Below are 27046 nucleotides of genomic sequence, written 5' to 3'. Positions count from 1 at the left end.
CTGGTGTGAATCAGGCCCCCTCACCTGGGTCTTAGTATCCTCACCAGAAACACTAACATCTTCATGGCGAGGTTGTTTTAAAGATTTTACATAGCTGAAAGTGGTTTGGCTCAGTGGATAGAGCTTCAGCCTGCGGACTCAAGGGTCCCAGGTTTGATTCCAGATCAAGGGCATGTACCTTGGTTGCGGGCACATCCCCAGTAGGGGGTGTGCAAGAGGCAGCTGATTGATGTTTCTCTCTCATCGATGTTTCTAACTCTATCCCTCTCTCTTCCTCTCTGTAAAAAATCAATAAAATATATTTTAAAAATAATAATAATAATAAAGAGTTTACATAAAGTCTACAAAGAACTTAGCACAGTACTAGCACCCGTCAGACAATTAATGGTGGCTGTTATTTCTATATGTCAGCGATGCTGAAAAACTTCAAGATGACTTGCCTAAACAAAAGCATTTTAATAGAAAAACTCTGGTTTAACAAAGCATTGAATGGTTCAAATCAAGATTTAAACTGTTACTGTTTGCAGTGACTTCTTTTTAAAGTAGGGATTTTAAACGATAAAGTATCAACCCCATCTTTATGAACAAAGTCAGGTAATACAAAATTCTGCTCGGCTGGTGTGGCTCAATGGTTGAGCATCAACCCATGAACCAGGGGGCAGAAAGGATGTCACAGTTAGATTACCGGTCAGGGCGCATTGATGTTTCTAGCTCTCCCTCTCCCATCCTCTCTTTGAAATCAATAAAAACATATTTTTTTAAAAAACAACCAAAGTTCTGAGGCAAGAGAAGGGACCTAATCTTTTTCTTTACTCCAGTTAAAACTATGTATTTGTTGTCATACTTTTGGGGGGGAGGGGACGCAGCACACTGTTTGGTTTGTGAGGAAAGCAACCGAATAGTTAAAATAAATATTCTAAAACAAAGACCCTCATAAAAACCTCAAGAGACTATCCTGATTCCCTATACGCCTCTTTCCCCTTATCTTTCTGAGCCCTCCAGACATGTAGCCTGAGAGGGTGATAACTCAAGGGCCTCAAGCCGTAATTAACTAGCAATATCTCCAGATCAAACAAACCCAAAAGTCTACCTCCCAAACTGCCTACAACCACCTGGACCCCCAAATGAAAGAGGAATGGCCCTGGCTGGGATGCACAGTGGTTAGAGCACCAGCCCAGGCACCAAAGGGTCACAGGTTCGGGTCCTGGCCCCTGTCAGGGCGTGTGCAGGAAGCAACCCATTGATGTGTTCCTTTCACATCAATGTTTCTCTCTTTCTCTCCATCTTCCCTCCCTCCCTCCCACTTCTCTCTAAAAATCAATGGGGAAAAATCCCTGGGTCAGGATTAACAAACAACAAAAAAATTAAAGAGGACTGGATTACAAGCTAAAACCTAGAGGGAGACAGACACTATATCCTAAAATCTTGTTCTATACATGCCAGTGATTACGACGACTCATAAATTACTTCAGCTGGAACAAGGGAGAAAAGCTAGATCCCCTGCAAAAGCAGTCTTTAAAAGTGCATAGACAAAAAGTTAATGATTTTGCCTAATGAAAGGGTTTAATATCTTGATACATTTTACCTGGAACACTGTATGAATGACACAAAAGGTTATTTCAAGTAAATACTCAGTCTTTCTAAAATAAGTATATGGTAATAATGAAGTAGCTTTTACTTTGGTAAATGCTTTACTACTTCAGTAACCACTGCTAGTCGAGGGCACCAACACAACCACACCACAATGCCTGAGTCACTGGAAGATGTATCTCTGTGGGTGGCCATGGGTCCTGTCATTGTAGTCAGTATTCTTTCTCAGGACCTGGCGTACAGCCCTCTCTGTGCCCCCCCGCCCCAGGAATGCCAGCCATGGCTACTCAATGCACACTAGTTAACTGAATGAGCCAAATTTCCTTAATTCAGTTTTAAATAAAGTATTCCATTCTAATAGAAATGTTTTAGAACCTATCTGAACTGTAATAATTTGGTTATCTATATACAGACAGTCCTCGGGTTACAACAGACTCGACGTACATCGTTTCGTGGTTACGTCGCCATCTCCCATTTATTTATTAAAAAAAAAAAAGTTCCGTCATTTCGGCGTATGTACATATGTGCTTTATGTTTTTTATTATTTACTGTATTTACCACAAGTAAAGGTCAGGAATTGTTATCTTTCTTTTAATTTTTTTTTACTGTTTCACTTCATTACTGCTGCGTATGTGCTCCATGTGAGTGACGTAGGTGCTTATGTAGGTGGGTTCCAACTTACGGCGTTACGTTGCACTGTAGGAATGGATCTCCGATGTAACCTAAGGGCCTCGTGTATATAAAAAGCCTAAGTGACTGGCCACGCAACCGATAGCTATGACACGCACTGACCACCAGGGGGGCAGACACTTAATGCAGGAGCAGAAACCACAGGCATGGAAACATGGAACAGACTGATGAATCTCAGAGGAAGGGGGTGGGGGGAGGGTGGAAAGAAATTAACCAAAGCTCTTATATGCATACTAGAGGCCCGGTGCAGATTCGTGCACTGGTGGGGTCCCTCGGCCTGGCTTGCAGGCATTGGGCCGAAACCGCTCTCTGAGATCCCCTGAGGGGTCCCAGATTGTGAGAGGGCACAGGTTAGGCCAAGGGACCCCACCAGTGCACGAATCCATGCACTGGGCCTCTAGTTAAATATAAGAAACTGGTGGTTGCCAAAGGCAGGGGTGAGGGTGGGCAAAATGGGTGAAGGTCACAAGGTAAGTACATACTTTCAGTTATAAAGTAAGTCCTGGGATGTAATGTACAGCATGGTGGCTATAGTTAATAATGCTGTATTGCATATTTGAAAGCGTAGGAGAGCAAATTTTTAAAGTCCTCATCGCAAGATTTAAAAAAAATTTTGTTGTTCAGCCAGTGTGGCTCAGTGATTGAACACCAACCTATGAACCAGGAGGTCATGGTTCAATTCCCAGTAGGGGGCATGCAGGAGGCAGCTGATTGATAATTCTGTCTTCCTCTCTGAAATCAATAAAAATGTATTTTTTTAAAATTGTTAACTATATATAATGACAAATGTTAACTGGACTTGTGAACATTTCAAAACACATACAATATCAAATCATCATGTTGTACACCTGGAAATAATGCTGTCAATTATACTTCATTTAAAAAGTTTTAATAAAAAATAAGCAAGTGTTCTACAATAGCTTTTCACTAATCTATTTTCAAAAAGAATTCAATCCCCTTTTTAGCACTGCCCCAGGGTTACCTGGATCTATTTATTGTATTTAATCATGATCTAAAGCCTGAATCTTGCCCTGGCTAGGTAGCTCAATTGGTTAGAGCATAGTCCTGATAATCCAAGGTTGTGGGGTTTAATCCTCACTCAGGGCACACACACGAATCAACCAATGAATGCATAAATGAGTGGAGCAACAAATCAATGTTTCTCTTCCCCTCTCTCTCTAAAAATCAATCAATAAATTAAAAAATTAAAGCCTTGCCCTAACGGGTTTGGCTCAGTGGATAGGGTGTCGGCCTTCGGACTGAAAGGTCCCAGGTGTGATTCCGGTCAAGGGCATGTACCTGGGTTTCGGGCACATCCCCAAGTGGGAGGTGTGCGGGAGGCAACTGATGGATGTTTCTCTCTCATCGATGTTTCTAACTATCTATCCCTCTCACTTCCTCTCTGTAAAAAAAATGAATAAAATATATTTAAAAAAAATTAAAGCCTAAATCTTGATGTACTAAGTACTTACCTATGATTTTTTTAAAAAAATAATTCTTTATTGTTGAAAGTATTACATATGTCCCCTTTCTTCCCCTATTTCTGGGATTTTTAATTTTTCCTTCCAAGGGAATTAAAAGTGATTTAAGCCAAAACCGGTTTGGCTCAGTGGATAGAGCGTCGGCCTTCGGACTAAAAGGTCCCAGGTTCAATTCCGGTTAAGGGCATGTACCTTGATTGCGGGCACATCCCCAGTAGGGAGTGTGCAGGAGGCAGCTGATCGATGATTCTCTCTCATCGATGTTTCTAACTCTCTATCCCTCTCTCTTCCTCTCTGTAAAAAATCAATAAAATATATATTTTAAAAAAAAGTGATTTAAGACTGCCAAATCTAACAAAACCTGCCTGTATAATGTTCCATATTTTTCAAAGAAAAAAATGCCTCACCATTTGTCTTATTGGAAACATCATTAAAGGTAGGAAAAAAATATCCAGCATTTGATTAACATCATCCAAGTGTCATCCACTTAACCTCATTTATTTCTCAGAACCATGCTATGTGAAATAGGTCTTTTGAAAGTGAAAAACCATGGGTCAAGAGTTAGGCAAAAGTATTGAAGATCAAACCCCTAAGGGACAAAGATGCATTCAAATACAGCAAGGTTTGGCCTCTGTGCTTATCTCTCTCCAATACAACTGTCTACACTATAAGTAAATAAATATAAAGAAATCTGGTATTAGCAACTGTGTTCTATTCAATCTTCACTCCCATAACTTAATTTTCACTATTAGCTTTAATTAAAACAGAAGTGAAAAACTAGTTTTATATAAGCAAAGATTCTTTTAAACTACTTTTATTGTCACTGAATTATCAAGTATTTTAAAATTATTTCATATAGTATATTTTTTGTTTATTGTTTGTCTAAGTAAATCTTATCAAATTTCAACATTCAAGATTCTTAAATGTTCTGGAGTTTTGCTGGAAAGTAAATGCCTATTTGTAGGCACTGATATGCAAAAAGTTCATTTTCATGTATGATCATGTATAATCTGCATTTCTCTAACAAACAGCCCCTTATAATGGAAATTCACTGTAAGAACAATTTAAATTTGACACAAAGTTCTCAATAGTTTATCAAATAAACAATCAAAAAACAACTTGTTTTACTTACAATAAATGCCACAGATTCTTAGATGCTGCAGTTACTCAAAGCTTCCTTATGGTAGCTTCATAGATGTAAAACAACTATGGAGAGAAACTAATTCTCTGCAATATATGGTTAAAGTGACCCATGTCTCGCTTAGAAATGGAAATTCCATTGACCCTTCAATACACGGGCAGTTAAGGACACAGATTATCATGCAAAAAGTTAGTCTAAACCAGGTCAGCAAACTTAGGGCCAGAAAATAAAAATAATTTCAGCTTTGTGGTCATATGGTCTTTCTGTCACAGCCACTCAACTCTGCCATTGTACAAAAACAGCCACAGACAATGTGTAAGTGAATGAGCATAGCTGTGTGCCAATAAAACTTTATTTATGGACACTAAAATTTGAATTTCATATAATTTTCATGTGTCACAAAATAGAATTCTTTTGATTTTTTTTTTTAACCATTTAACAATGTAAAGATCATTCTTGGCTCACAGACGATACAAAAACGGGTGGAGGGCTGGATTTGGCCTGTGGGCAATACTTTTCCAACCCCTGGTCTTCATATATACTCTTTTGACATTTATTTGCTGGCAATTATGTAGCTTCTACTTCATTATTGAGGATAATACAAAATTTTGCTTAAGGCTTTGTCTAAACTGCTGGTGTACCAATTTTTAAGATAAAAATTTTAAAATCATTTGTCAAAATTAAATATACTGCTAGAGCAGTGGTTCTCAACCTTTCTAATGCCGCGACCCTTTAATACAGTACATGTTGTGGTGACCCCCAACCATAAAATTATTTTCGTTGCTACTTCATAACTGTAATTTTGCTACTGTTAATGAATTGTAATGTAAATATCTGTGTTTTCCGATAGTCTTAGGCTCTATAGCAGCGGTTCTCAACCTGTGGGCCACAGGTTGAGAACCGCTAGCAGGGTCGCCTAAGACCATCGGAAAACAGATATTTACATTACGATTCATAACAGTAGCAAAATTAGTTACGAAGTAGCAACAAAAATAATTTTATGGTTGGGGGTCACCACACATGAGGAACTGTATTAAAGGGTCACGGCATTAGAAAGGTTGAGAACCACTGTGCTAGAGGAACTAGCTAAGTTTCATTTATTTCTTGATGTCACTTCTATACAGCTCTCATGCACATAGCAGGGAACACACCTTCATTTCACAATGGCATCTGGCTGCACTTCTGATTATAATACAGCAAGTGCAAGTTCACTTGGAAATGTACATTTGTATACCCTATATAAATTAAATACGCTACACTAGGATGTGTAATAGCAAAAGCACGATTTTGAAATCCTATGACTAGACCACTTCTGCTTGGCTTAATAAAAAATGTACCCAATCATTTAAATCTGGCCATTTGGGGTTAACATGACAGAATATAAAATGTTTGTCATGTAAAATTTAATTTACCTTTTCATAAAATAATCTTCAAACTTGAAACCTTTTTATTGTTATATGGATATATATTATGATAGCAAGAAGATTTAGCAACTTGGCTAATTTTTTAAAAATTTGTTCATGAAATAACATTATTTTTGTTAAAACAGTAGTGGAATGAATCTTTTCTTTCTACATTTAATGTGTTAGGTTGCTTCCAAGTCAACTTCCCAGCCAAAAAAAAAAAAAAGAAACAACAGTCTGAGACTCACTTGAGTGTTTAATTCAAACCTATATTTGTAGTTTCTAAAATGTTGATCCACAGACCACTTTCTTGTTACACATGTGTACCAACGAAAACAAAAGGCAGAGAATCACTGCCATCCCTACAAAAGGAATGGCTCCTTTTCTAACATTCTTTAAAAATATACATTGTACAGTCTTTGCGCCTCACCAAAGGTGGCAATGTAATAAATACACTGGCTTAGTTCTCCTCCCTGTTCAGCAAGGTCCACCAACTACCTGTTATAAGCCCTCTCCTTTTTGGATTTCTCCAGGGCTTTGTCCATTGTTTTCTCGTTCTCCCCTCGACATTTGGGACAGTACCACTTGCCCTTTGGTTTATGATTCAGTCCTACACAGGAGAAGTGGAACCACTCGATGGGGCACTCGTCATTGTCACAGCCGATCATTTCTCCATAGGAGACCTGATTGCACAGACAGTACGTGGGCTCGTTTGGGTCGATGGGAAGGTCTGCAGGGGATGCTTCCCTCTCTGCTTTGGCCTTGGAGCGTTTCTTCTTCTTGGAGGCCTTTGCTTTCTTCTCCTTAGGCGTTCCTGAGGTGATGTCATCATGGTCGTGATTATTGGCTGCATTCTCCCGATTTTCATTGTTGCGCTGTCTCCGAGACCTCTTGTTATTGGGCTTTTCTGCCTGTGTGATTGTCTCGTTCTTAGACTTATCCTGGCCAGCTTTGCCACTGTGGCCAGTGGTGTCATTGACCTCTTGGTGTGCCTCAAAGAGTTCCACGTGACTGTCCACCTGCCTGGTCCTGTTCTCCACCAGCTCCACCATCTGACTCACAATCTGGATCTTCTCATCGCCCAGCTCCTGGCTCCGGATCAGGGCTCTCTGAATGCAGTGCAACGCTCTCCTCTTCTGGTTGCTGTCCGTCTCCCGTTTAAACTTCTCATAATACTCATCTAATTCCTTCAGGATTTCTGCAAAGGAAAAAATAAGCATTATACCCACACTATAAACACTATCAAGGCTTTTATTTAATTCTCTAGTCTGTGAAAATGTAATTGCAAAGGACAGAAAAAATCAATGCAAGGCTTCTTAGTATGAAAAATCTTATAACTTGTATATCCTTTCTCAGCAGACCTTTTCTTTTTCCTGTTGAAAAAAATCCCTGGAACTAAATACAAATATCAACACAGTTCTCATTTAGCAAAGTGCCAAAGTTCTCCAAGGGATTCTGTGTGTGTGTTCAGAAGCATAAATAACAAATACTCCTGGGATGGGCAATTAGGGGGAAAGTTCACATTTAGATGAAGCGCTAGGGTCCAAATTTTTATTTTCAATAAAATTAGTGACTATGTTCTACATTTCCATTGTTTAAATTAAAGGCCTTTATTCTTTTTATTTTATGTACTAATATCTACAACACCCTATGAGATTACAGCATATATATAATATTACTTATGGCTCTCTGGCTGGTGTTGTTCAGTAGTAAGTGTTGGCCAAAACACTTAAAGGGCTTGGGTTCAACTCCTGGTCAAGGGCACGTACATGGGTTGCAGGTTCCATCCCTGGCCCAGGTTGGGGCTCAGTCCAGAGGCAACCAATCAATGTGTCTCTCTCATATCAATATTTCTCTCTCTCTCTCCTACTCCCTCCCTCCCACTCTCTCTAAAAAGCAACAGAAAAATATCCTCAGGTGAGGATTTATAAAATAATAAAAATGTTACTTATAACCCAGAGCTTCAATTTATCAGTCACATCATTTTCATCCTAGCATGTTATTTCTCTGTATTACTGAAAACAAGAAAGGTTTCACAACCTGGCCTTGCTGATTTTGCTTTTGCATTTACTGCTTAAAACAATAGTATGTTTATAGCTATAGATTGTAAAACATTACTAAAATTACGAATAAATTTAAACCTTCTCAGACAGGTAGGAAGACAGTATATGTGAATTTAAAATGTAATTAGGCAATTTCTCAAGAAATAAAAGCTGTTAAAAAATCTGACTGAAATAAGGAAAATAAACATTCTTGCCAAAAGCCTAAATAAACAGGTAGAGATTTCCAGTTATTTTCCGAAATAGTACAGTTAGATAGTATTAGACTTTTCTCCTGAAAACCTTTTGCAGGCTCTCAAAACCAGAGAATCCTACTCTCCATTAGGAAGTGTGTGTGGAGATGGGAGAGAAATGTATAAAATGCGGCTATCACCCAGATTTTATCTCCAAATAGTTTTAAGGAGTAAATCTAAAACTAGGGTAAACATATGAACTTAGGCAAACACTGAAGCTTAGGTAAACTGTAAGTATTATTTTCCAGGCTATATTCTTAAACTAAAATAACTCTGAAGGTATTTCCTAGAGAAACAATGTAGACAGTCTCTCACCAGAAAGGAGGAATGCCACAGCCTTACAGTCTCTTATAGTAATTAATTCTGAAAATAAATAGCTATGCCCAACTTAACCCAAGTTCTATTTCATCTTAAAATGAGTTTCTGCCATTTATTTTTAAACAAACTGCACATTACAGAACTATCATATGGCTTAATAAGTAGCCAAATTTCTAGAGACAGTTTTAAGATTTCATAGAAAAGAGGACAATTCTACCATATGGCTAATTTAAAATTTTAATAAATACAGCTTATTTTATATCACAAACAAGTTTACATTCATGTGAAGCCTCACTTGTGGGAGAGAAACAAACATCACAAAATTAGCAATAAGTAATTGTTACCTTCATAATGGCATGTATTTCTTGGATGCCCCAAGCAAAGTACTCTATTAACAAAGCCGTGTAAGTACAAATGTCTGTAAAGAGGAACCAGGGCTAACTAGGGAGGCATCTGGTCAGGATACCCATTTCTTCAGCCCCATCAGCTCAAACTGCTGCTGACCCTCTCACCTAGAAGTGCTCCACAGCAACATTACTGTAGGAAAGTAATGGAACCATGAAAGAAATCTTAAGGTTTAAATAAGACTGCAGCAAAATTTAATCTGACCTTTCCAATGATCAGAAATGTATTTTAATTTTTACGTAAGGTTTGCACTTAAGTTCTTTATGAAGCTGACTTCATATGGTGGGTGGGATTTAAAAAATAACACCTGAAAAATAATTCAAAAATAATTTTGAATCCAATAATTCAAGAATAACCTCAAATACCATTTAAAATTGGGAAATAATTATAATCCATCCTTATGAATTAATCTCCAACTGATGCATACTAAGCAAAAGACTTAAGCAACGCTGACTTGCAACACAGGTCTTTAATAAAAATAAAAGCTTAATTTTTCAGAACTATGCTGCATTTATAGTAAGTGCCAACCAAATGTGTTATGACTATTATCATGACGGGTAGGCTTTACAGCTCACTCAACAGCACTGGCTTCAGATGTGCCGGGGTGGGGGTGGAATTCATTTTCTCCGCAGGAGCCAAATAAGGACCGCAGCATGTATTAACTGAACAGCGAGACAGGTTTCTTCATAGGAATAAAGAAGAAAGTACCTTTAAGGGGTACGATGTGGATGTTAGGAAATTTTTAGGAGACACTTTTTTTTCGTCATCTGGTAAAGTGCTAATTAACAGTGCCAGTGACCACGAATTCTGCAAAGGCCGCCAAACACAAATACCCCGGTTCTTCAATCATTGCACTACCCGAGCCATCCCGGGCACCAACCACCGAGAGCTCCCGGGCACGGGTCACTCACGTTTCCCCTGTTCCTCGCGGCCGCTGGCCTGTCCCGCGGGTCCCCGGGGCCTGGGTGGGAGACATAAGCTTCCTCCTCGGTGGAGCCAGGAACGCAGCTAACAAGCCTTGCCCCCGGCACCGGGGCGCCGCCATTGCTCCGCGGCCGGAAGTTGCCTGGCTCGGGTCCCCAGGATCAGGGCGGGGCCATCACCAGGCCAATGGGGAGGTGTCCAGCGGGCGACGCACCCCGCCCCGGGAACCACCGCCTATGGGGGGGTCATCGGGCCAAAGGCGGAGGCCAGACGGGGAGCCAATCAGAGAACAGAGCTGGGGAACACGGCCCACCCCGCAGCACCAATAGCCAATCCAAGGCCGGAAGCCGGGCGACCCGAAGACATTCAAATCAATTCAACCTCCTCCCTCCTCCCTGCCCCTCTACGAAAAGAGAAAAAAGAAGGCCGCGGAAACACAGATCGGTGCCAGTCACAGCGCAAGGCCCGCCCTCATCCGGCCCAGCAACCAATGGCTCAGGAGCGGACGGATAAGGACATTCCATGGGGACGCCACAGCCAATCAAAAGAATGTCGAAGCGGGACGTTCACAATATGCTAATAAGCCCCGTATAAATGTCGCTGCGAAACCGAGTTTCTGGTAGAGCGCGCAGGGGCGCCTCGCTGGGAAGGGATTTCTGTGTATTTCACGGCAGCCGGAGGCTTTCCACCTCCCCCCACTCTTCCGTTTCCCTGCTGCGCAGCCTTGTAAACACGAGTAAACTCCGAGTGACGACCTACGTTCCAAACAGAGCCCCCAATGCCATGCCTGACCTGGCAGGAAAGTTTCCCCAACAGCCAACAATTCCCAGCGGACATGAACCCTCCGCTTCTCTCCGGCACTCTGGGTGGCCGGGGCTGCAGACGACGACCCACAGGTCCTCTCCCCTGCCAGGTTCCTCTCCAAGCCCCTGGTCTTAGCGCACGCCCCCCGAGCACAGCACAGATGGTCGACTTGCCTCATCCTCCCCTCCCTTCCCCACCGTACGCACGGAATAAAGCCCTGGCCCTCCGCAAACTACACCCGGCCGTGTCGTCCCCCACTCGGTGTCCAGTGCCGCGGGAGGGTCGGGGGGGGAGGGAGGACTGGGGGGGGGGGGCGACCGGGGCTGCACCGCGCATAGTACCGACCCTAGACTTTATATAACAGATTCGGGACTGGGTGGAGGTAGCCCCGGAGATGGCGAGCAGGGCCAGGGACCCCTCGTCCGCAGCGCCCTCCCAGCAGCCCTGCGCGTAGCTCCATCCCCGCGCCCCTCAGCCCTGGCGAACGCGGCACATCCCTCCTTCTGCGCCGTAGCCTGCGCCCCTGAGCCCCCTCCCCCGCAGCACCCCGCCTCGTCACTTCACTACAAAGAGCGCTTTGCTCGCGCAGCCTGGCATTGAGACCTCTCATTTCTCCTTCCTCCTCCGTGTCCCGGCTTTGCGCACAAGGACCTTGGAGAATCAAAGACGCTCCAGACCTTTTGTTCCTGCCGGGGCAGAGCCGCCGCCAAGGGCCCAGGGCTCCCCGGGAAGGGAACAGGACGACCCACGGCCCCGCGGCGAGCCGCGACCCGCGGGGATGGAGCGGCCGCCCCCGCCCATCCATCCCGCCGTACCTTGGTATTTCGCGTCGATCTCCCGCATCAGCGATACGTTTCTCTGCAGGTCGAAAGGCAGAGACTCGATGGAGTCCAGGTAGTCCTCCACATAGTTCACCAGGTGGATCTGCTCCCCGTTGGCAGGGCTCAACATGGTTCACCGAGATCCCCGGCGACTCGGCGCGGCTTTCCGCTTCCTCCAGCCCCCGCCCCCTCGGAGCCCAGCCCTGCAAAATGCAAACCTCCCGCCCGCCGGCGTCCCCCCTCCTGCCGGCCCCGCGCCGCTACATCTGCGAGCCGCGCCGCCTGGGCCCGGGGACCCGGCGCGGCGGGCCGGGCCAGCGCTCCGCGGCCTCGGGCGCGGGGCGGGCGCGGGCGGGCGTGCGGGCGCGCACCCCGGCGCAGGGGCCGGGGCCGGGCCAAGCGAGCGCGGGAAGGGGAGCGCGCTGCCCGCCGCGCCGCACTTGTCCAACGTGGAAAACCCAAATACCAGTTTCAAACACTTGGGAAACATTCGGCCCCCCGCACAGCGCATGCGCTCCGTCACCCCCCACTGCCCCCTCCCCACGGGCCCCGCCCCCGCCGCATTCACGCCCCTCACCGGCCCGGCCTCGCGGGGGTGTGGCTTTGTCTGTCACCTTTGCCGGGGCGGGGGTCGCGGGGGCAAGAGGCGGCAGAGGAGGCGCAAACTTTACTATGAGTTTCGTACTTGGAGGCAGAGCCTGTTCGGCACCGCTGCATGCCTGCCGGGTGACGCGGGGTGGCAGCCAGACCCGCCCAAGACCCAGACGGAACCGGCCCTGCCGCAGGACCGCCGCCTCGAGACCATCGCACGCCTAGGCAGTCTCCCGGTTCTCCCACTCAGCCCCTCAAGCTCTAGTGCCCACCGCGCAGCAGGGGTATATGTACGTCTCGGAACAGACTGACAACTCCGTGAGCCAGTCCACTGCCTCCTTCATTTCAGTGGCCCAATCAACATGAAGAGAAGGCGGGACGAGGCCGGCTAACTCCTCCAGGGCTCCTAACTACTACACGGTACTAGAAACCCGCGTCCTGCGGAGGGGTGGAGACTGGGCGGCCCGAGCGGGGCGGAAGTGGTGGCTCATGCGCACTTGTCTGGCCAGGGTGGCCGCTGGCCCGCGCGGGACACCTACCATTTAGTGGCCGGACCACCACTCCCAGCAATCTCGGCGGCTCGCGCGCCTGCGCGGTCCTCACCGCGCTCCCTTTGTGTCACTGGTCAGAGCCCAGCACCGAGCGGCCTGGAGACAAAGGGGCCCGCGAGGGGAACTGCTTCCGGCCCGGGCCCTCGCTGAAGGGCGGGTGACCTCGACCCCTTGCAGCCTGTGCTCTGCAATCTGCTCTCAAACTCAGCTCCTTCACTTCGGGAAAGACACCTAGACCTAAGCCGGACAGGCGTCTCCAGGCGTCGCCGGGATCCTAGGGTCTCTCTCCCTGTGCCGTCTCGGCCTCCCCTCCCCAGTGGCTCCTCTCCGCACCCCAAACTCCCAGATTTGGGGCTTTTTTAAAAGCCGAGGCACAGACTACCCCGTTGCCTGGACGACGGGCCGGCGCACAGGCCCGCCCCTTACGTCAGAGATTCCGCCTTGGGGGCGTGGCCACCCCGCCTTTGTCCGCGGGTCCCGGCCTGCGCTGCAGCGCGTCCTTCCCGGCCGCGGTCGCCCGAGCTTCCCACCCGTTCTCTGCAGTCTGCCCGGCCTGTCCTCCCCAAGGTGCGCGGGTGGTCTGGTCGTTGTCGCTAGCCCTGTGAATTAGCCTGACCCCTCAGCCTCGTGACGGCTCTGCCAACGCCGTGCCAGGGCAGTGCTCCGCTTTTCCTCCCCTCTCATTACTTCAGAAGGTTTCACCCTTGACTCCGGGTCTGCCCTTGTGCCATGTGTGTAGGGCACACCGTGTAGACATAAAATAATTAATTACAGCTCTCTCGGACGCACTTGTAGTATTGACATTCGGGGTGTTCGTGATCCAACAAGGGGACAATCAAGTCCTTGGGGAATTTTTAAAATTCCTATATGCAATCCAGTAATATTTCGGGCCAATCCCATTTTTATGAAGTGGGTTACGTATTATCCGCAGTGGTGCTCTTTCCAGCGATCTGGAGGGCATCTTGTGATATGATAGCGGAACAACAAATGAGGCTAAACTGAGCTGTTCTGTCATTCGAAATGGATTGTTTACATTGGAACGTTTGTTGCTACGGAGACAAACGACGAATAATATTTACACTTTGAAGTAAATGGGTTGGTTCTTCACTCTTATTTACATTCCCCCATCCAACCCCCACATCTGGAGGACGTTCACTTTGATATTTGGGAAAATGACTTGTTATTTTACTTAAAGATTCACACGTTTTCCAGTCTTGGCCCAGTTAAAAACACATCACAAGAAAAGTTTCATTTCATACAACAAAATTTTATTGGTCTGCACAAGGACTACTATTATGACATTATGTGGAAACGGACATTTTACATGGAATAAAGAGAGCACAAAGTTGAATAAGAACAACTATAATTTTTCCTCTAATAGCATGCAAGCAGTTTTATTGTTTTATTTTTGTTTTGTTAATCCTCACTGAGGATGTTTTTCCATTGATTTTTTTTTTTCTTTTTTTAGAGAGAGTGAAAGAGAGAGGGAAAGATTGATGTGAGAGAAACACATCGATTGGTTGCCTCGGAACCTGCAAACAAGGTACCGGTGCCCTTGACCAGAATCGAACCCGGGGCCCTTTAGTCCTCAGGCCGAGGCTCTATCCACTGAGCCAAACCAGCTAGGGCCATGCAAGCAGTTTTAAAGGACAACAGCAAGAGAGAGATAGGTTCTTTTAATGCTTTCGTTCATTGGCTCTTGACTGAGTAGTGTTTATATGAACTTAAGAATAAAGGTTAGAAATAATTTATTTCTTCCAACAACAATCAAGCTGGAATTTGGGCATGGTTATCTTTTCTAAGTCAGGACACTATCTGAATAATGATTCCTCTCGTATTTCATGGACTTTACAGACATTTAAAACAGAAAGACATCTTATTCATTCAACAAGAAATATTTAATGAGTGCCTACCATGTTCTAGCTACTGTTCTATGCCCTGTGGATACAGTAGCAAATAAGGAGCTTACATTCCGTAAGACATTTAATTTACCCCTTTGGGTAAGAAGTCAGAAAATATTTTATTTATTAGCTTTACAAAGTTATTAAAAGATATACCTTTAGAAAACAGTGAATGACTTCACCGTTTTCTGAACAAGGTTAGTAGACCAATAGCTAAAATAGTGAAGTGTGATCATGCATTTGAAATACATATACCACCAAGGAAAAGTGTTTAATTTTGAAGATACATTGAAGAATCTTGGTTGTTTCAGTTGCTCTTTGGAGTGTAGATAGATACTAAATATTTTTTTCTAAAATGGTATTTCTAGTTTAACTGAAGATGCTCAAACCTAAGGGAGTAAAAGATAAATATATAATTCTTTGTTTTGAGCTTCTTAAAAAATAAATCAACACATTCATTTCAAATTTGAAATGCCCTAAACAATACCTTTATCTTTTCTACTTTGGATTTACAAGATTTTGCCTCGAAAGAAAATGTAATACTGAGGACTACGTTTTTTGTTGTCATTTAAGGACTAAGAAATGGCATTCATATTTTGGAATGATTTCTTTTAATGTACTTTCTTGTTCTGACCTAGATTAGGGAGGGGGGTCACTTCAAATGAACAAGATTCTCTTTTTTGGTATATAATCTTCCCAGTCACTTTTACTTTACCTTAATATTCAACCTGCAAAAGAAGTCTTATTTTTAACAATAGTTAAATAATGAATTATGTTTATAACTGTTTTTGCTGAATCCAAAAAAAACTTAAGAAAAGGTAGAATTGCTGCAAGTCAAGGACTGAACCCATTACATGACCAGTTTTCTTAAGACAGAAGATACATTGTTAATATAAAAGTCATGATTTCAATGACCAATTCAAACACTGCAGCTATCCGGATTGTGTGCAGGATTTGGTCGGCAATGTTACTAAATCTGTTTTCAAAACTTCCAGTTTTTTCCTTGAATTCTGTGTTCTCACAGATTGCAATCAAGCCTTTTGTTCATTTTCTTATTTTACTGGCACACCTAATAATTGGATTAGAGCTTCCTCTATCAGGTATTTTTTTAAATGCACCTGGCATATTTTATACTTTTTTTTAAAAAATTATTGATTTCAGAGAGGAAGAGAGAGAAACGTTAATGATGACAGAGAATTATTGATCCGTTGCTTCCAGCACGCCCCACATTGGGGAACAGCCCCACATTGGGGAACAAGTCTGAAATCCGGGCCCTCACGGAGAATCCAACCGTGACCTCCTGGTTCATAGGTCGATGCTCAACCACTGAGCCTTGCCGGCCGGGCTCTATCAGGTATTTTACCACCCAAATTTCTTCCCAGATGCACAACTGGTGGATTTCATCAGATTAATTCAGCAACCCTTTTCTGAATGTAGTGCTGGTACAGGTCGAGATTCAAAAGAATTTACAATCTAAAAAGTACTGAGGGAGAGAAATATGCCCATTGTACTAGAAACAAGAGTCAATTACAACATAACACCAAGGTAAGTAGCAGGCAGTGAGGAAAGGATAATACATCAGTAGAACTTTGAGTAGTCAGGGAGCACTGCTTAGCTTTGATGTTGTGGTCTCCTAATTCACAACAGGTTCTAACATTTTAGTGTTATCCATAGAACATAACTTACATTAGGCTACAGTTCAGCTTGAAACAGACTCCAGGGATCTCAAAAAAAAATTTTTTTTTTTTTAATGCTTTAGGAACACTCTGATTTGTCTCTACTTAATTACTGGCCTTTCAATAGAATTAACAAAACAACGCCCCCCCACCCCCCCCCAAAAAAAGAACTGAGAAATCTCCGTGCTCTTTAAGGACCGCAAGTGCAAAGATTTCTATGTGTTTGTTTTTGTAACACTGTTGTGCAACATATTAACAGGGGCACGTTTGTCGAGATAATTTGAAAATAACTTCAAGTGAACCCCCCTTTAAAAAGTCCCGCTGAAACCGCAATTTAGAATGTTTTTGTTCTTGAGAGACGAGATGATCTTTTAACCTTAACACGAATCCCGAGCAGACATTGCCTACCACGTGTACCAGTACTTGATGAATGGGTGCTCTCCTAGCTCTGGTCTTGCATCCGGAGACGGAGAAAGGGTGTGTTTTGGGGATGCAGACATGCTCTGGGTGTGTGCGTCTCTTGGAGGTGCAAACCTGTGTCCATGTTGGGAGTGCAAACGTGCTTCGCGAACGCGCGAGGAACCGGCGGCCGGTCCCCGTACCGTGCACTCCGGCTCCCGGAGACTCCCCGCGCCCGGGTCCACACCACAGCAGCGATCTGCGCAGATACGGAGAGGTGTCCCTCCCCGGGGCGGGGGAGAATCCCTCCTCCCGCGGTCTGGGGCACCGACTCCGGCCCCCGCCGGCGCCCCTGCCCCTCCCCCAGCGCTCCGGCGGACGCCGACTGGCCGGACGGAGGCGGAGCCGCCGCTTCCCAACTGCTAGGCTGGGGTGGGGGGAGCCGGACCGAGTCCTTTCCGGGACGGGCGCGGCTGTGCCTGGTCCTCTTCCGGGGTGGGCGGGAGCTGGGCGGGTCCCATTCCGGGGTGGAGGTGGCCGCGTCCTTCCCCTTTCGGGGAGGGCGGGGCCCGGCCGGGTACCTTTCGGGCTGGGCGGGGCCGTGCCGGTCGTCTTCGGGGGATGGGTGGGCGGGGCGTGTGCTGGGCGGTCCCTCCCGAGGTGGGCGGGGCCTTGGATGGGCGTGGCGAGCTCCCAAGCTGCCCCGAGTCCTCTGGTTCCGGGTGGCTCGCGGGCCTGTCATGCTGCGGGTGCTCGGGGCCGGTCTGGGCGCTCCGCTGCTCCCGGCCTCGCTGGGCCTGGGGCCGGGGCCGGGGCGGGCGGTGTCCGGGACGCGCGGGCAAGGCTGGCTGCAGCCTGAAGGCCACGATACGGGCGTCAAGGTGTACAACAGCCTCACCCTGAGAAAGGACCCTTTAATCGTGGGCAGCGCGGACGCCGCCTCCTGGTAGCTCCAGGGATTGTGGGAGCGAGGTTCTGGGGGCGGTGGGGCGGGAAGGACTGTGGACTGAGCGTTTTGGGTGGAAAGCGGGGTCGGGTTCTCAGGTGAAAATCGTTTAGTAAATAATAAAATGCATGGGGGCACCATCGAAGACATGGTATAGTCACAGTGAAATGACAGGACTTTGGTATGAATTTAGCAAGTCAAGTAATATATTCCTAGCTATACATTCCACAAAAGTGGTTCCTTAAAAAAAAAAAAGGACATGGTTATAGGATAATCCTAGTTGAGAAGGTGATATCTTTTCTTGCAAATATGTTTCACATGATGTATTTTAACTTTGTTCCTAGGTATAGCTGTGGGCCCACTGTTTATGACCATGCACACCTTGGCCATGCTTGGTGAGTGTCCTCAATTGGAATTTTCGTTTATTTGGGAAAGAAAAGCCTTTTGCAGGTTTTTTTCATCTCTCAGTGTCTACGTAAGAATACTGAATAATTACTATATTCCAGGTAGTGTGGGAAGCACACATGTTACAGTCTCATCTGGCCCTTATAACAGTTCTAAACACTTACATGGATTTCACAGGTGAGGCAACCCCGGAGGCAATGAGGAGCAGTGAAAGGTCCCATTTTGGAATTAGGTGTCTCTTGATGGGCTTAGTGAGGTGAGGCCTTTCCAGTGGCCCTGGAATCAGCGGGTCAGTACTTACGTCTTGCTCCCACTAGTTATTTACTTTCCAACTTTGGACAAGCCACTTTAATACTTTGAGTTCTGGTTTTTTCATCTTGAGATGGGAGGGTGATAATAGTACCCCTGTTTGTTTGTTTTTTTAAATCCTCACTCAAGGATATATTCATTGCTCTTTAGAGAGAGAAAGGAGAAGGGAGAGAGAGAGAGAGAGAGACAGAAAGACAGAGAGAGAGAAAGGTGAGAACATCCATTGGCTGCCTCCCTTCCTGCCCCGACTGGGGATCAAACTCACAACCTGGGTATGTGCCCTGACCCGGAATCCAACCTGCAACCTTTTGGTGTATGAGACAGCGCTCCAACCAACTGAGCCACCCTGCCAGGGCAATATTATTCATCTTTTTGAATCTTCACTATTTTATGAGATTGTTGCTTAACACAGAACCTGAAGTGTGATGTGTGGTGAGGTTTCAACAACTATTGAGGATAAGTAACCTACCAGTGGTCACACATATAGGATGTGTTGGAGCTGGGGTGGAGCCTGGTGTATATCTCATCCCTGTGCTTGGCTCTCTCATTTGTCAAAATTGCCACGTTCCCTAATATTTTGTATGTTCTCTTGTACATCACTTAAACTTGTTATTCTTCAGATTGAGACAACTAGTAAAATAAAAAGTTACCTTTGTTTAGCATACGTTTAAAAAAAGTATATATCAGCCAGCAACATCTGAACTTTTTTGTGTTTTGTTATAACAAAATAAATGGTCTAGGAATCATTCTTTTTCCCCTTCACTTGGGGCTAACTTAATTATAAAAAAGCACATTTTGACCTCTTTATTGAAGCATGAAATATATTGGGGAAATATGAAAATGAATAATCTCCCTACTTGAAAAACATCTCCATAAAGGCAGAAGAGAAAGAAAACAGTTTTATTATTGAACAAGCATTAAACCGGAATGAGATGCACCTTATAGGCAGCCCACTAAAATGATTGCAAAGATAGAAAGGAATTGTACTCTTCTGTAGAGCTAAGTGGATACCATTCACTAGTTAGGCAGGGCTTGCAGTGTGGACTTGGGTGATAGAACATTATTTATTTTATTTTTTTAAATATATTTTTATTGATTTTTTTACAGAGAGGAAGGGAGAGGAATAGAGAGCTAGAAACATCGATGAGAGAGAAACATCGACCAGCTGCCTCCTGCACACCCCCCTACCGGGGATGTGCCTGCAACCAAGGTACATGCCCCTGACCAGAATCGAACCTGGGACCCTTCAGTCCGCAGACCGACGCTCTATCCACTGAGCCATACCGGTTTCAGCTGGAACATTATTGTCATTGACTTCATTTTTAAGGGATGGCTTACAGGTCCTTGAAACTTTCTTGAATTGTCCACACTGACAGTGGCTTATTCAGTTACTAGAGGCCCAGTGCACAAATTCGTGCACAGGCGGGGTCCCTCGGGGTGGCCTGCGGGGATTGGGCCCCAGCTCGCGCCCCCAGCCCCACAGCCCTGCCTGGCACCCCACCGTGGCCTGGCACCACCCCCTCACCTGCTCCACCATCCTGCCTGCAGGGTGATTGATCAGGGCGCCCCCCCCCCCTCCCGGGTGGCTCCCTCAGCGCCTGGGAGCCGCTGCTGGTCACCATCTGTGGGGCAATCAGCAGGGCGATTGGGCCCCCACTCATACCCGCCTTGGCCTGGCGCTGCCTGCTCACCTGCTCCACCATCCTGCCGCAGTCCCGCTCTCGTCGGGGCCCATCGGGGCTGGCAGTGCCTTCACTGCTGTCCGTTGCCAGCACATCACTGACACCCGCCATGTCCCACGCCATCCCCTGGTGGTCAGCACATGTCATAGCGAGCGGAACTCCTGGTTGAACAACTGCCCAAGGGGGCAATTTGCATATTAGGCTTTTATTATATAGGATTAGAAAAATTTACATACATTTTAAAAGATCTGAGGAAATTCTGAAAGAAAGAAGGAGGGGGAGAGTCTCTTATTTTCAACTAGAGAATCAGGCCTTTAACTTATAATTTGTATTTGCCCTTACAAATGCAGAAAAGGGTACAAATCTTAAGTGTACAGCTGAATGAATATTCATGGCTCTTAGATGGAGAAACACATCAGTACCAACACCCAAGCGTCCTCAATGCCCTCCTTCATCTCTCCTTTCCCCCGCCCCCACTCAAGGATAACCACTATGGAAGTTTTGCTAATAAAATAAAACCCATTCCTCAAAAAGAGTTATTCTACTCAAGGTGGCCGTTCGAGGCAGAAAATCTTAGTACTACAAGATTTCTGCAAAAGTTGGGAGATCTTGGCGGCAGAGATGGTAGGCATGGCTCCACTGCTCTTAAGGTAAAGTTCAGAATCCTAAAGACATCTCTGTGGTTCTATAGGTCTGTCCTACTTAACTCCCCAGGTAGCTACACCAACCTCTATATAAAACAAAACAAAACAGCCCTAGCTGGTTTGGCTCAGTGGATAGAGCGTCGGCCTGCGGACCAAATGGTCCTGAGTTCGATTCCAGTCAAGGGCACATGCCCGGGGTTGCGGGCTCGATCCCCAGTAGGGGGCAAGCAGGAGGCAGCCAATCAATGATTCTCTCATCATTGGTGTTTCTCTCTCTCTCCCTCTTCCTCTCTGAAATCAATAAAAATATATTTTAAAAAAAGGATTAAAAAAACAACAACAACCCAAACCAAACCAAACAAATGTATACTTAACAGGCACAGATAGCACTTGCTATGTGCCACCACTGTTCTAATGCTGTAGAAACACCAGCCGATGTAATTCTCCTAATGACACCAGGTGGCAGTGCTGTTATTTTTAATTTTATTACATTTATTGGGGTAACATTGGTTAATAAAATGATATAGGTTTCAGGTATACAATTCTATAATCCATCATCTGTATATTGCATTGTGTTCGTTCACTCAAGATCAAGTCTTCTTCCGGCACTCCTTTTACCCTTTTCTATCTTCCCCCACCCCACTTCCCTCTGCAACCACCCTACTGTTGTCTGTGTCTATGAGTTTTTGTTTGTCTTATTTGTTCATTTGTTGCTTTCAGTCTTATATCCCACATAGAGGTGAAATCAAGTTTTTTACTTTCTATCTGATTTATTTCGCTTAGCATATTTTCAGAATCCATCCATGTTGCAAATGGCAGTATTTTATCTTTTCTGATGGCTGAGTAGTATTTCATTGTATATATATGTACCACATCTTTATCCAATTATCTATCAAAAGACACTTCAGTTTTTGGTTGTTTCCATGTCTTGGTCACCGTGAATAATGCTACAATGAACATATATTTTTATAAATAAATATTTGCTGGCCCTGTATATGTCTTATTGGGAGAAGTGTCTGTTCAGGTCCTCTGTCCATTCATTTTTTTTTTTTTAATAATATATTTTATTGATTTTCTACAGAGAGGAAGGGACAGGGATAGCAAGTTAGAAACATCGATGAGAGAGAAACATCGACCAGCTGCCTCCTGCCCCCCCCCCCCCCCCCCACTGGGGATGTGCCCACAACCAAGGCACATGCCCCTGACCGGAATCGAACCTGGGACCCCCCCAGTTCGCAGGCCGACGCTCCATCCACTGAGCCAAACCGGTTTCGGCCCTCTGTCCATTCTTTAATTGGATTTGTTGTTGTTGTATGAGTTCTTCATATATTTTGGATATTATCCCCTTATCGGAGGTGTTTGCAAATATCTTCCCCCTTTCAGTTAGTTGCCTTTTTGTTTTGATGGTGGTTTCTTTTGCTGTGCAGAAGCTTTTTAGTTTGATACAGTTCCATTCATTTAATTTTGCTTTTACTTCCCTTGCCTTGGAGATTAAATTTATAAAATCCTCTCTTACGTCCAAGGTCCATAAGTTGGGTACCAATGTTTTCTTCTATGTATTTTGTTGTTTCAGGTCTTATATTTTGGTCTTTAATTCATTTCAAGTTAGTTTTTGTGTATGGTGACAAATAGCAGTCAAGTTTCATTCTCTGCATGTGGCTTTCCAATTTTCCCAGCACCATTTATTGAAGAGGTTTTCTTTTCTCCATTGTATGTTTTTGGTTTCTTTGTGAAAACTTGTTTGCTCTCAAATATGTGGGTTTATTTCTGGGCTTTCAATTCTGTTCTGTTGGTCTGTGTGTCTGTTCTTCATGGCAGTGCTGTTATTATCCCCAAATTACAAATGGGGATACTGCAATGCAGAGGGTTATCCGGTCTCACAGCAGGAAAGTGGGGAGCCAGGCAGATGGGCTGAGCTCACGTTCTCCGCCCCCTCCACCATGCAGCCTCCTGTGATTCATGTGGAGTGGCCCTGGGGGAGCAGCCCACCTGCAGCATCTCAGGTCATTACAGCCCATGAGCTCCTCTGGCACAAGCGTGTGACTTAACTTTTTGTTTTCACTGTTTTATTTTATTTTATTTTTTTTAACTTTTAAAACTTTTTAAAATAAATATATATTTTATTGATTTTTTACAGAGAGGAAGGGAGAGGGATAAAGAGTTAGAAACATCGATGAGAGGGAAACATCGATCAGCTGCCTCCTGCACACCCCCCACCGGGGATGTGCCCGCAACCAAGGTACATGCCCTTGACCAGAATCGAACCTGGGACCCTTCAGTCCGCAGGCCGATGCTCTATCCACTGAGCCAAACCGGTTTCAGCTGTTTTCACTGTTTTAGGTGCATGTTAACTTTTTCTCTTAAATCTCATATCCTGTAAAGTCTTTTCTTATTCAAGACTAGTGGACCCGTGCACGGATTCATGCACATTGAGAGGAAATTAATTAGAAGAAACATTTTAATATCGCTATTTGCCCTTTCTCTATAATAGAAGTGTCAGAGATTAAAGAAAATTAGTAAAATATATATGAAAATAATGTATAAATTGATTAATAAACAATAACAACATGATATAACAACAACAAAGACATGACATAAAAACAACAAAAGCATGGTATAAAAACAACAAAAACATGATATAAAAACAACATTGATATAAGCAATGACTGATAAATTGATTAAATTTATTCTAATATCTCCCTGTTTACCACATTAAGAGTAAAAGTGCTTGACTAATTTCCCTTGTGATGAAGTATTTACAACTTTAACTTTAATGTCACACGCTCTTCGAACTCGAGAGAAAGCAACATTAACCGACCATGTCCGAAAATGGGTTCAGGTAGGAATATTCCTACTCTGTCTAGAGTTTGTCCTTGTGATTTATTAATAGTCATCGCAAACGCTGACATCATGGGAAACTGCCTTCGAATTCATTTAAATGGGAGGCCAGTGTCAGACGGGGACAAATATCGCGCATGCGCAAATCAATGTTTATTTTTAAATTGCCAGTGCACATCAGATGTACTGGCCGGTCGGTCGGACAGATGGTCGGTCGGTCAGTCACTTAGCCTTTTGTATATATAGATGAATGAAAGGCATAGTGATGACAATGGTAATAATAGCTCATGCTTGTTGGAATCCATGCTGCACTAAAATTATGTGTAACAATTCTATGGGGTAGTGGAATTTTGCCCAATTTATAAATAAGCAGCCTGAGGCTTCAAAAGGTTAAATATCTTGGCAAGGGTTTCGGAGATAGTTTTGTTGCTAGAACGGAGGACTTTGGCCTCAGCCGTATTTGGGGTGAGTGAGGGAGGTAGGTTCAAGGGATGCAATTACGAGGCTTGTTTTCAAGGGAAAATGATTTTGTGAACTCAATTTTAGAGAGGCCACATGGACAACAGAGATGAGCATGAGATTAGCTGACCTTAGATTGTACTGTTGCTTTTATGGGAAACCAGATTCTTGAGATTTTTGAATGATCTTAATGGAATTTAAAACAGTTCAATTTTATAAGTCTGAGTTTCCCCAACGTAGTCTACCAATAAGCTTGTGATCTGTAATGGTGTGCACATTTCTTAGGAGTAATCTTTTACAGCTTTAATAGGATTGTGTTTGCTCTTATTTGTAGTTATTTGCTTCTAGTTTGTCATAGTCAAACATAGTTACTGGAGAAAATGAAGAATGGTACATGCTTTCAGTGTTTTAACTACCCAGTGAGTTTGTATTAGGGTAAAGTTTTGTACAATTAAATAGATGTAATTCACTTGAACAACAGCTCTAAAATTAAAAATGCTAACATGTATCCTGAAATTGAGGCAGTTACCTGTGCTGATTTCTTGTGAGGACCAGTGTGACCCAGTCAGTAAAAATCTTTTTCTAGCTGTACTTGAACTATTGATTATACTAGGGGCCCAGTGCATGAATTTGTGCACCTTGAAAGGAACTGTGGGCCACGAGGCTGCGGTGGGCACAGGGGCAGGTCTCGGCCCATCCTCCACGCCCCACCCAGCCCCTCCCGCCGCAGCCGCTTGTCCCCTGTCTGCCTGCCGCCCCACTCCTGCCGCCGCCGCTCCCACGCGCTGACAGCACTGGCCTCATTTGCACCCGCTGACGGCGTGGAGCAATTGGGGTTGGCGCTAGCAGCAGGTGCGAGCGGCAGCTGCTGCCCTGATCACCCCTCAGGAGCAGGGGGGGGCGGTGGAGAAGCCCTGAGGGGCGATCGGGGCCGCAGCAGCTGCTTGCACCTGCTGGTGGTGCTGAACGATTGGGGCCAGTGCCTGGTGTGGGCAGCGGGTGTGAACGGGGCTGGTGCTGGCAGCAGGTGCAAGTGCCGGGTGGGACCTCTGCACGTGGGAGCAAAGAATTTTCAGTAACCACCAGAAGCTCGCCCTGATGATAGCACCCAGCGCCCTGCCTTGGTCTGGCGCCCCCATTCACCTGCTCCACCATCCCACCACGGCCGACGCCCTCCATGTTCTGCGCTCTGTCGCCTGCTGCCTACACCTGCAATGTTCCGTGTGCACCCCCTCATGGTCAGCCCACGTCATAGTGACTGATTATTCAGTTGTTCTGCCGTTCGGTCTATTTGCATATTAGGGTTTTATATATATATACACTAGAGGCCCAGTGCACAAAATGTGTGCACTGTGTGTGTGTGTCCGTCCCTCAGCTGGGCCTGTGTCCTCTCTCAGTCCGGGAGCCATCAGTCAGATATCCTTAGCGCTGCCGTGGAGGTGGGAGAAGCTCCCGCCACCGCCGTTGTGCTCACCAGCTGTGAGCTTGGTGCCTGGCTTCTGGCTGAGCGTCGCTCCCCCTGTGGGTGGCTTCTGTGTTGAGCATCTACCCCCTGGTGGTCAGTGCACATCATAGCAACTGGTTGTTCCACCATTCGGTTGATTTGCATATTAGCCTTTTATTATGTAGGATAGATGATTATATCCCACACTTGAAGTTAGGTAGCAGTGTGTTAACATGTAATGCACTCTTTTTTAAAGACCACAATGATGACTCAATGTATTATTAAGGATACCCTAACATTTCTTTTCTTTCAGCTCATATGTTAGATTTGATATAATTCGAAGGATCCTAACCAGGGTTTTTGGATGCAACATCATCATGGTGATGGGAATTACAGATGTGGATGATAAGATAATTAAAAGGGCCAATGAAGTAAGTGTTGAAGACTATGTGGATTGATAACTTGATTGCTGAGTGTTTTATCTCCATGTAGCAGTTTTTCTTATTTGTGTTTCACAAGTACTTTTCCCATCTAACTATACAGGTATGTGTGCTCTGACAGGTAATCAGAGGGATCCTTTTGTCCTGGTGAAGGAAGTTCAGGTCTATTTGATTTTGGTCCCTGAAGTCTTTAATGAATTGCCTTATTAAAGGGGGCCTCCTGACTTGAATCTGTAATCTCTTTCCTGGCCCCTCAGCCTCCAAGGTAAATACCTTACTCCCTCTTTACAGAGGGAAATTAAAAGGCTACTTTTAGGCTAACGAAATTAAGCTCATGTGAGGTTTAATGTTATCATTTGTTAAGAGTGGATAGGTTATTTCTCTTATATCTCACATGACAGTTAAAGGAAGTTTTGGGTGTGAGAATTCTAATGAAAAATTAAATTAATAGTTATAGGAATAGTTATATTTTAAAAAGTCTACTTTCACCTCTTCTGCTTTTTATAATTAGCAACTTAATTATCTCTAAAGGGCTATAAATAATTGTTCAATTATCTAATTTTCAGAGAAAACTACATTGAGTACTTTACATTCCTATAATTTTTACAAAATGTATGCACATGTATATAATATTTTTTTAGAAAACCAGTTTCTGCTTTGTATTGTTATATAGTCTGCTTTTAAAAAAAAGATTTTTTATCAATTTTTTTTAGAGAGAGAGAAGGGAGAGGGAGAGAGAAATATCAATGTGAGAACAGAGCATAGATCAGCTGCCTCCTGAATGCCCCCTACTGGGTATAGAGCCCACAACCTGGGCTGGGAATCGAACCAGCAACCTTTTGGTGCTTGGAACGACGCTCAGCCAGTTGAGCTACACCAGCCAGGGCTACA

At 44.6% G+C, this 27046-nt stretch overlaps 2 protein-coding genes across 3 annotated transcripts in view; one reads left to right on the top strand and one right to left on the bottom strand.

Annotated features, from left to right (window-relative positions):
* Window positions 1-6548: 6548 nt before the first annotated feature.
* Window positions 6549-12313, bottom strand: ING1 (inhibitor of growth family member 1). 2 transcript variants are annotated; one of them, XM_054719966.1, is made up of 2 exons: window positions 11865-12313; window positions 6549-7503 (listed from the first exon to the last, which is right to left on the bottom strand). In XM_054719966.1, the coding sequence occupies exons 1-2, from the start codon at window positions 11998-12000 to the stop codon at window positions 6800-6802; spliced, it is 840 nt and encodes a 279-aa protein (XP_054575941.1). In that variant the 5' UTR covers window positions 12001-12313; the 3' UTR covers window positions 6549-6799. The 2 variants fall into 2 exon arrangements, with proteins under 2 accessions (XP_054575941.1, XP_054575942.1); XM_054719967.1 differs by lacking the exon at window positions 11865-12313 and adding an exon at window positions 10694-10806.
* Window positions 12314-17705: 5392 nt separating this feature from the next.
* Window positions 17706-27046, top strand: part of CARS2 (cysteinyl-tRNA synthetase 2, mitochondrial) — a 39674-nt gene continuing 30333 nt past the window's right edge. Inside the window, 3 exon segments of the mRNA XM_028148830.2 lie at window positions 17706-17934; window positions 18279-18329; window positions 26029-26146. Of these exon segments, the coding sequence (XP_028004631.2) occupies window positions 17729-17934; window positions 18279-18329; window positions 26029-26146 (375 nt within the window). The 5' untranslated portion in view covers window positions 17706-17728.

The sequence above is a fragment of the Eptesicus fuscus genome, chromosome 8 (assembly GCF_027574615.1).
Source record: "Eptesicus fuscus isolate TK198812 chromosome 8, DD_ASM_mEF_20220401, whole genome shotgun sequence".
In the NCBI taxonomy this organism is placed as follows: Eukaryota; Metazoa; Chordata; class Mammalia; order Chiroptera; family Vespertilionidae; genus Eptesicus; species Eptesicus fuscus.
This window is presented reverse-complemented; position numbering and strand designations above follow the sequence as displayed.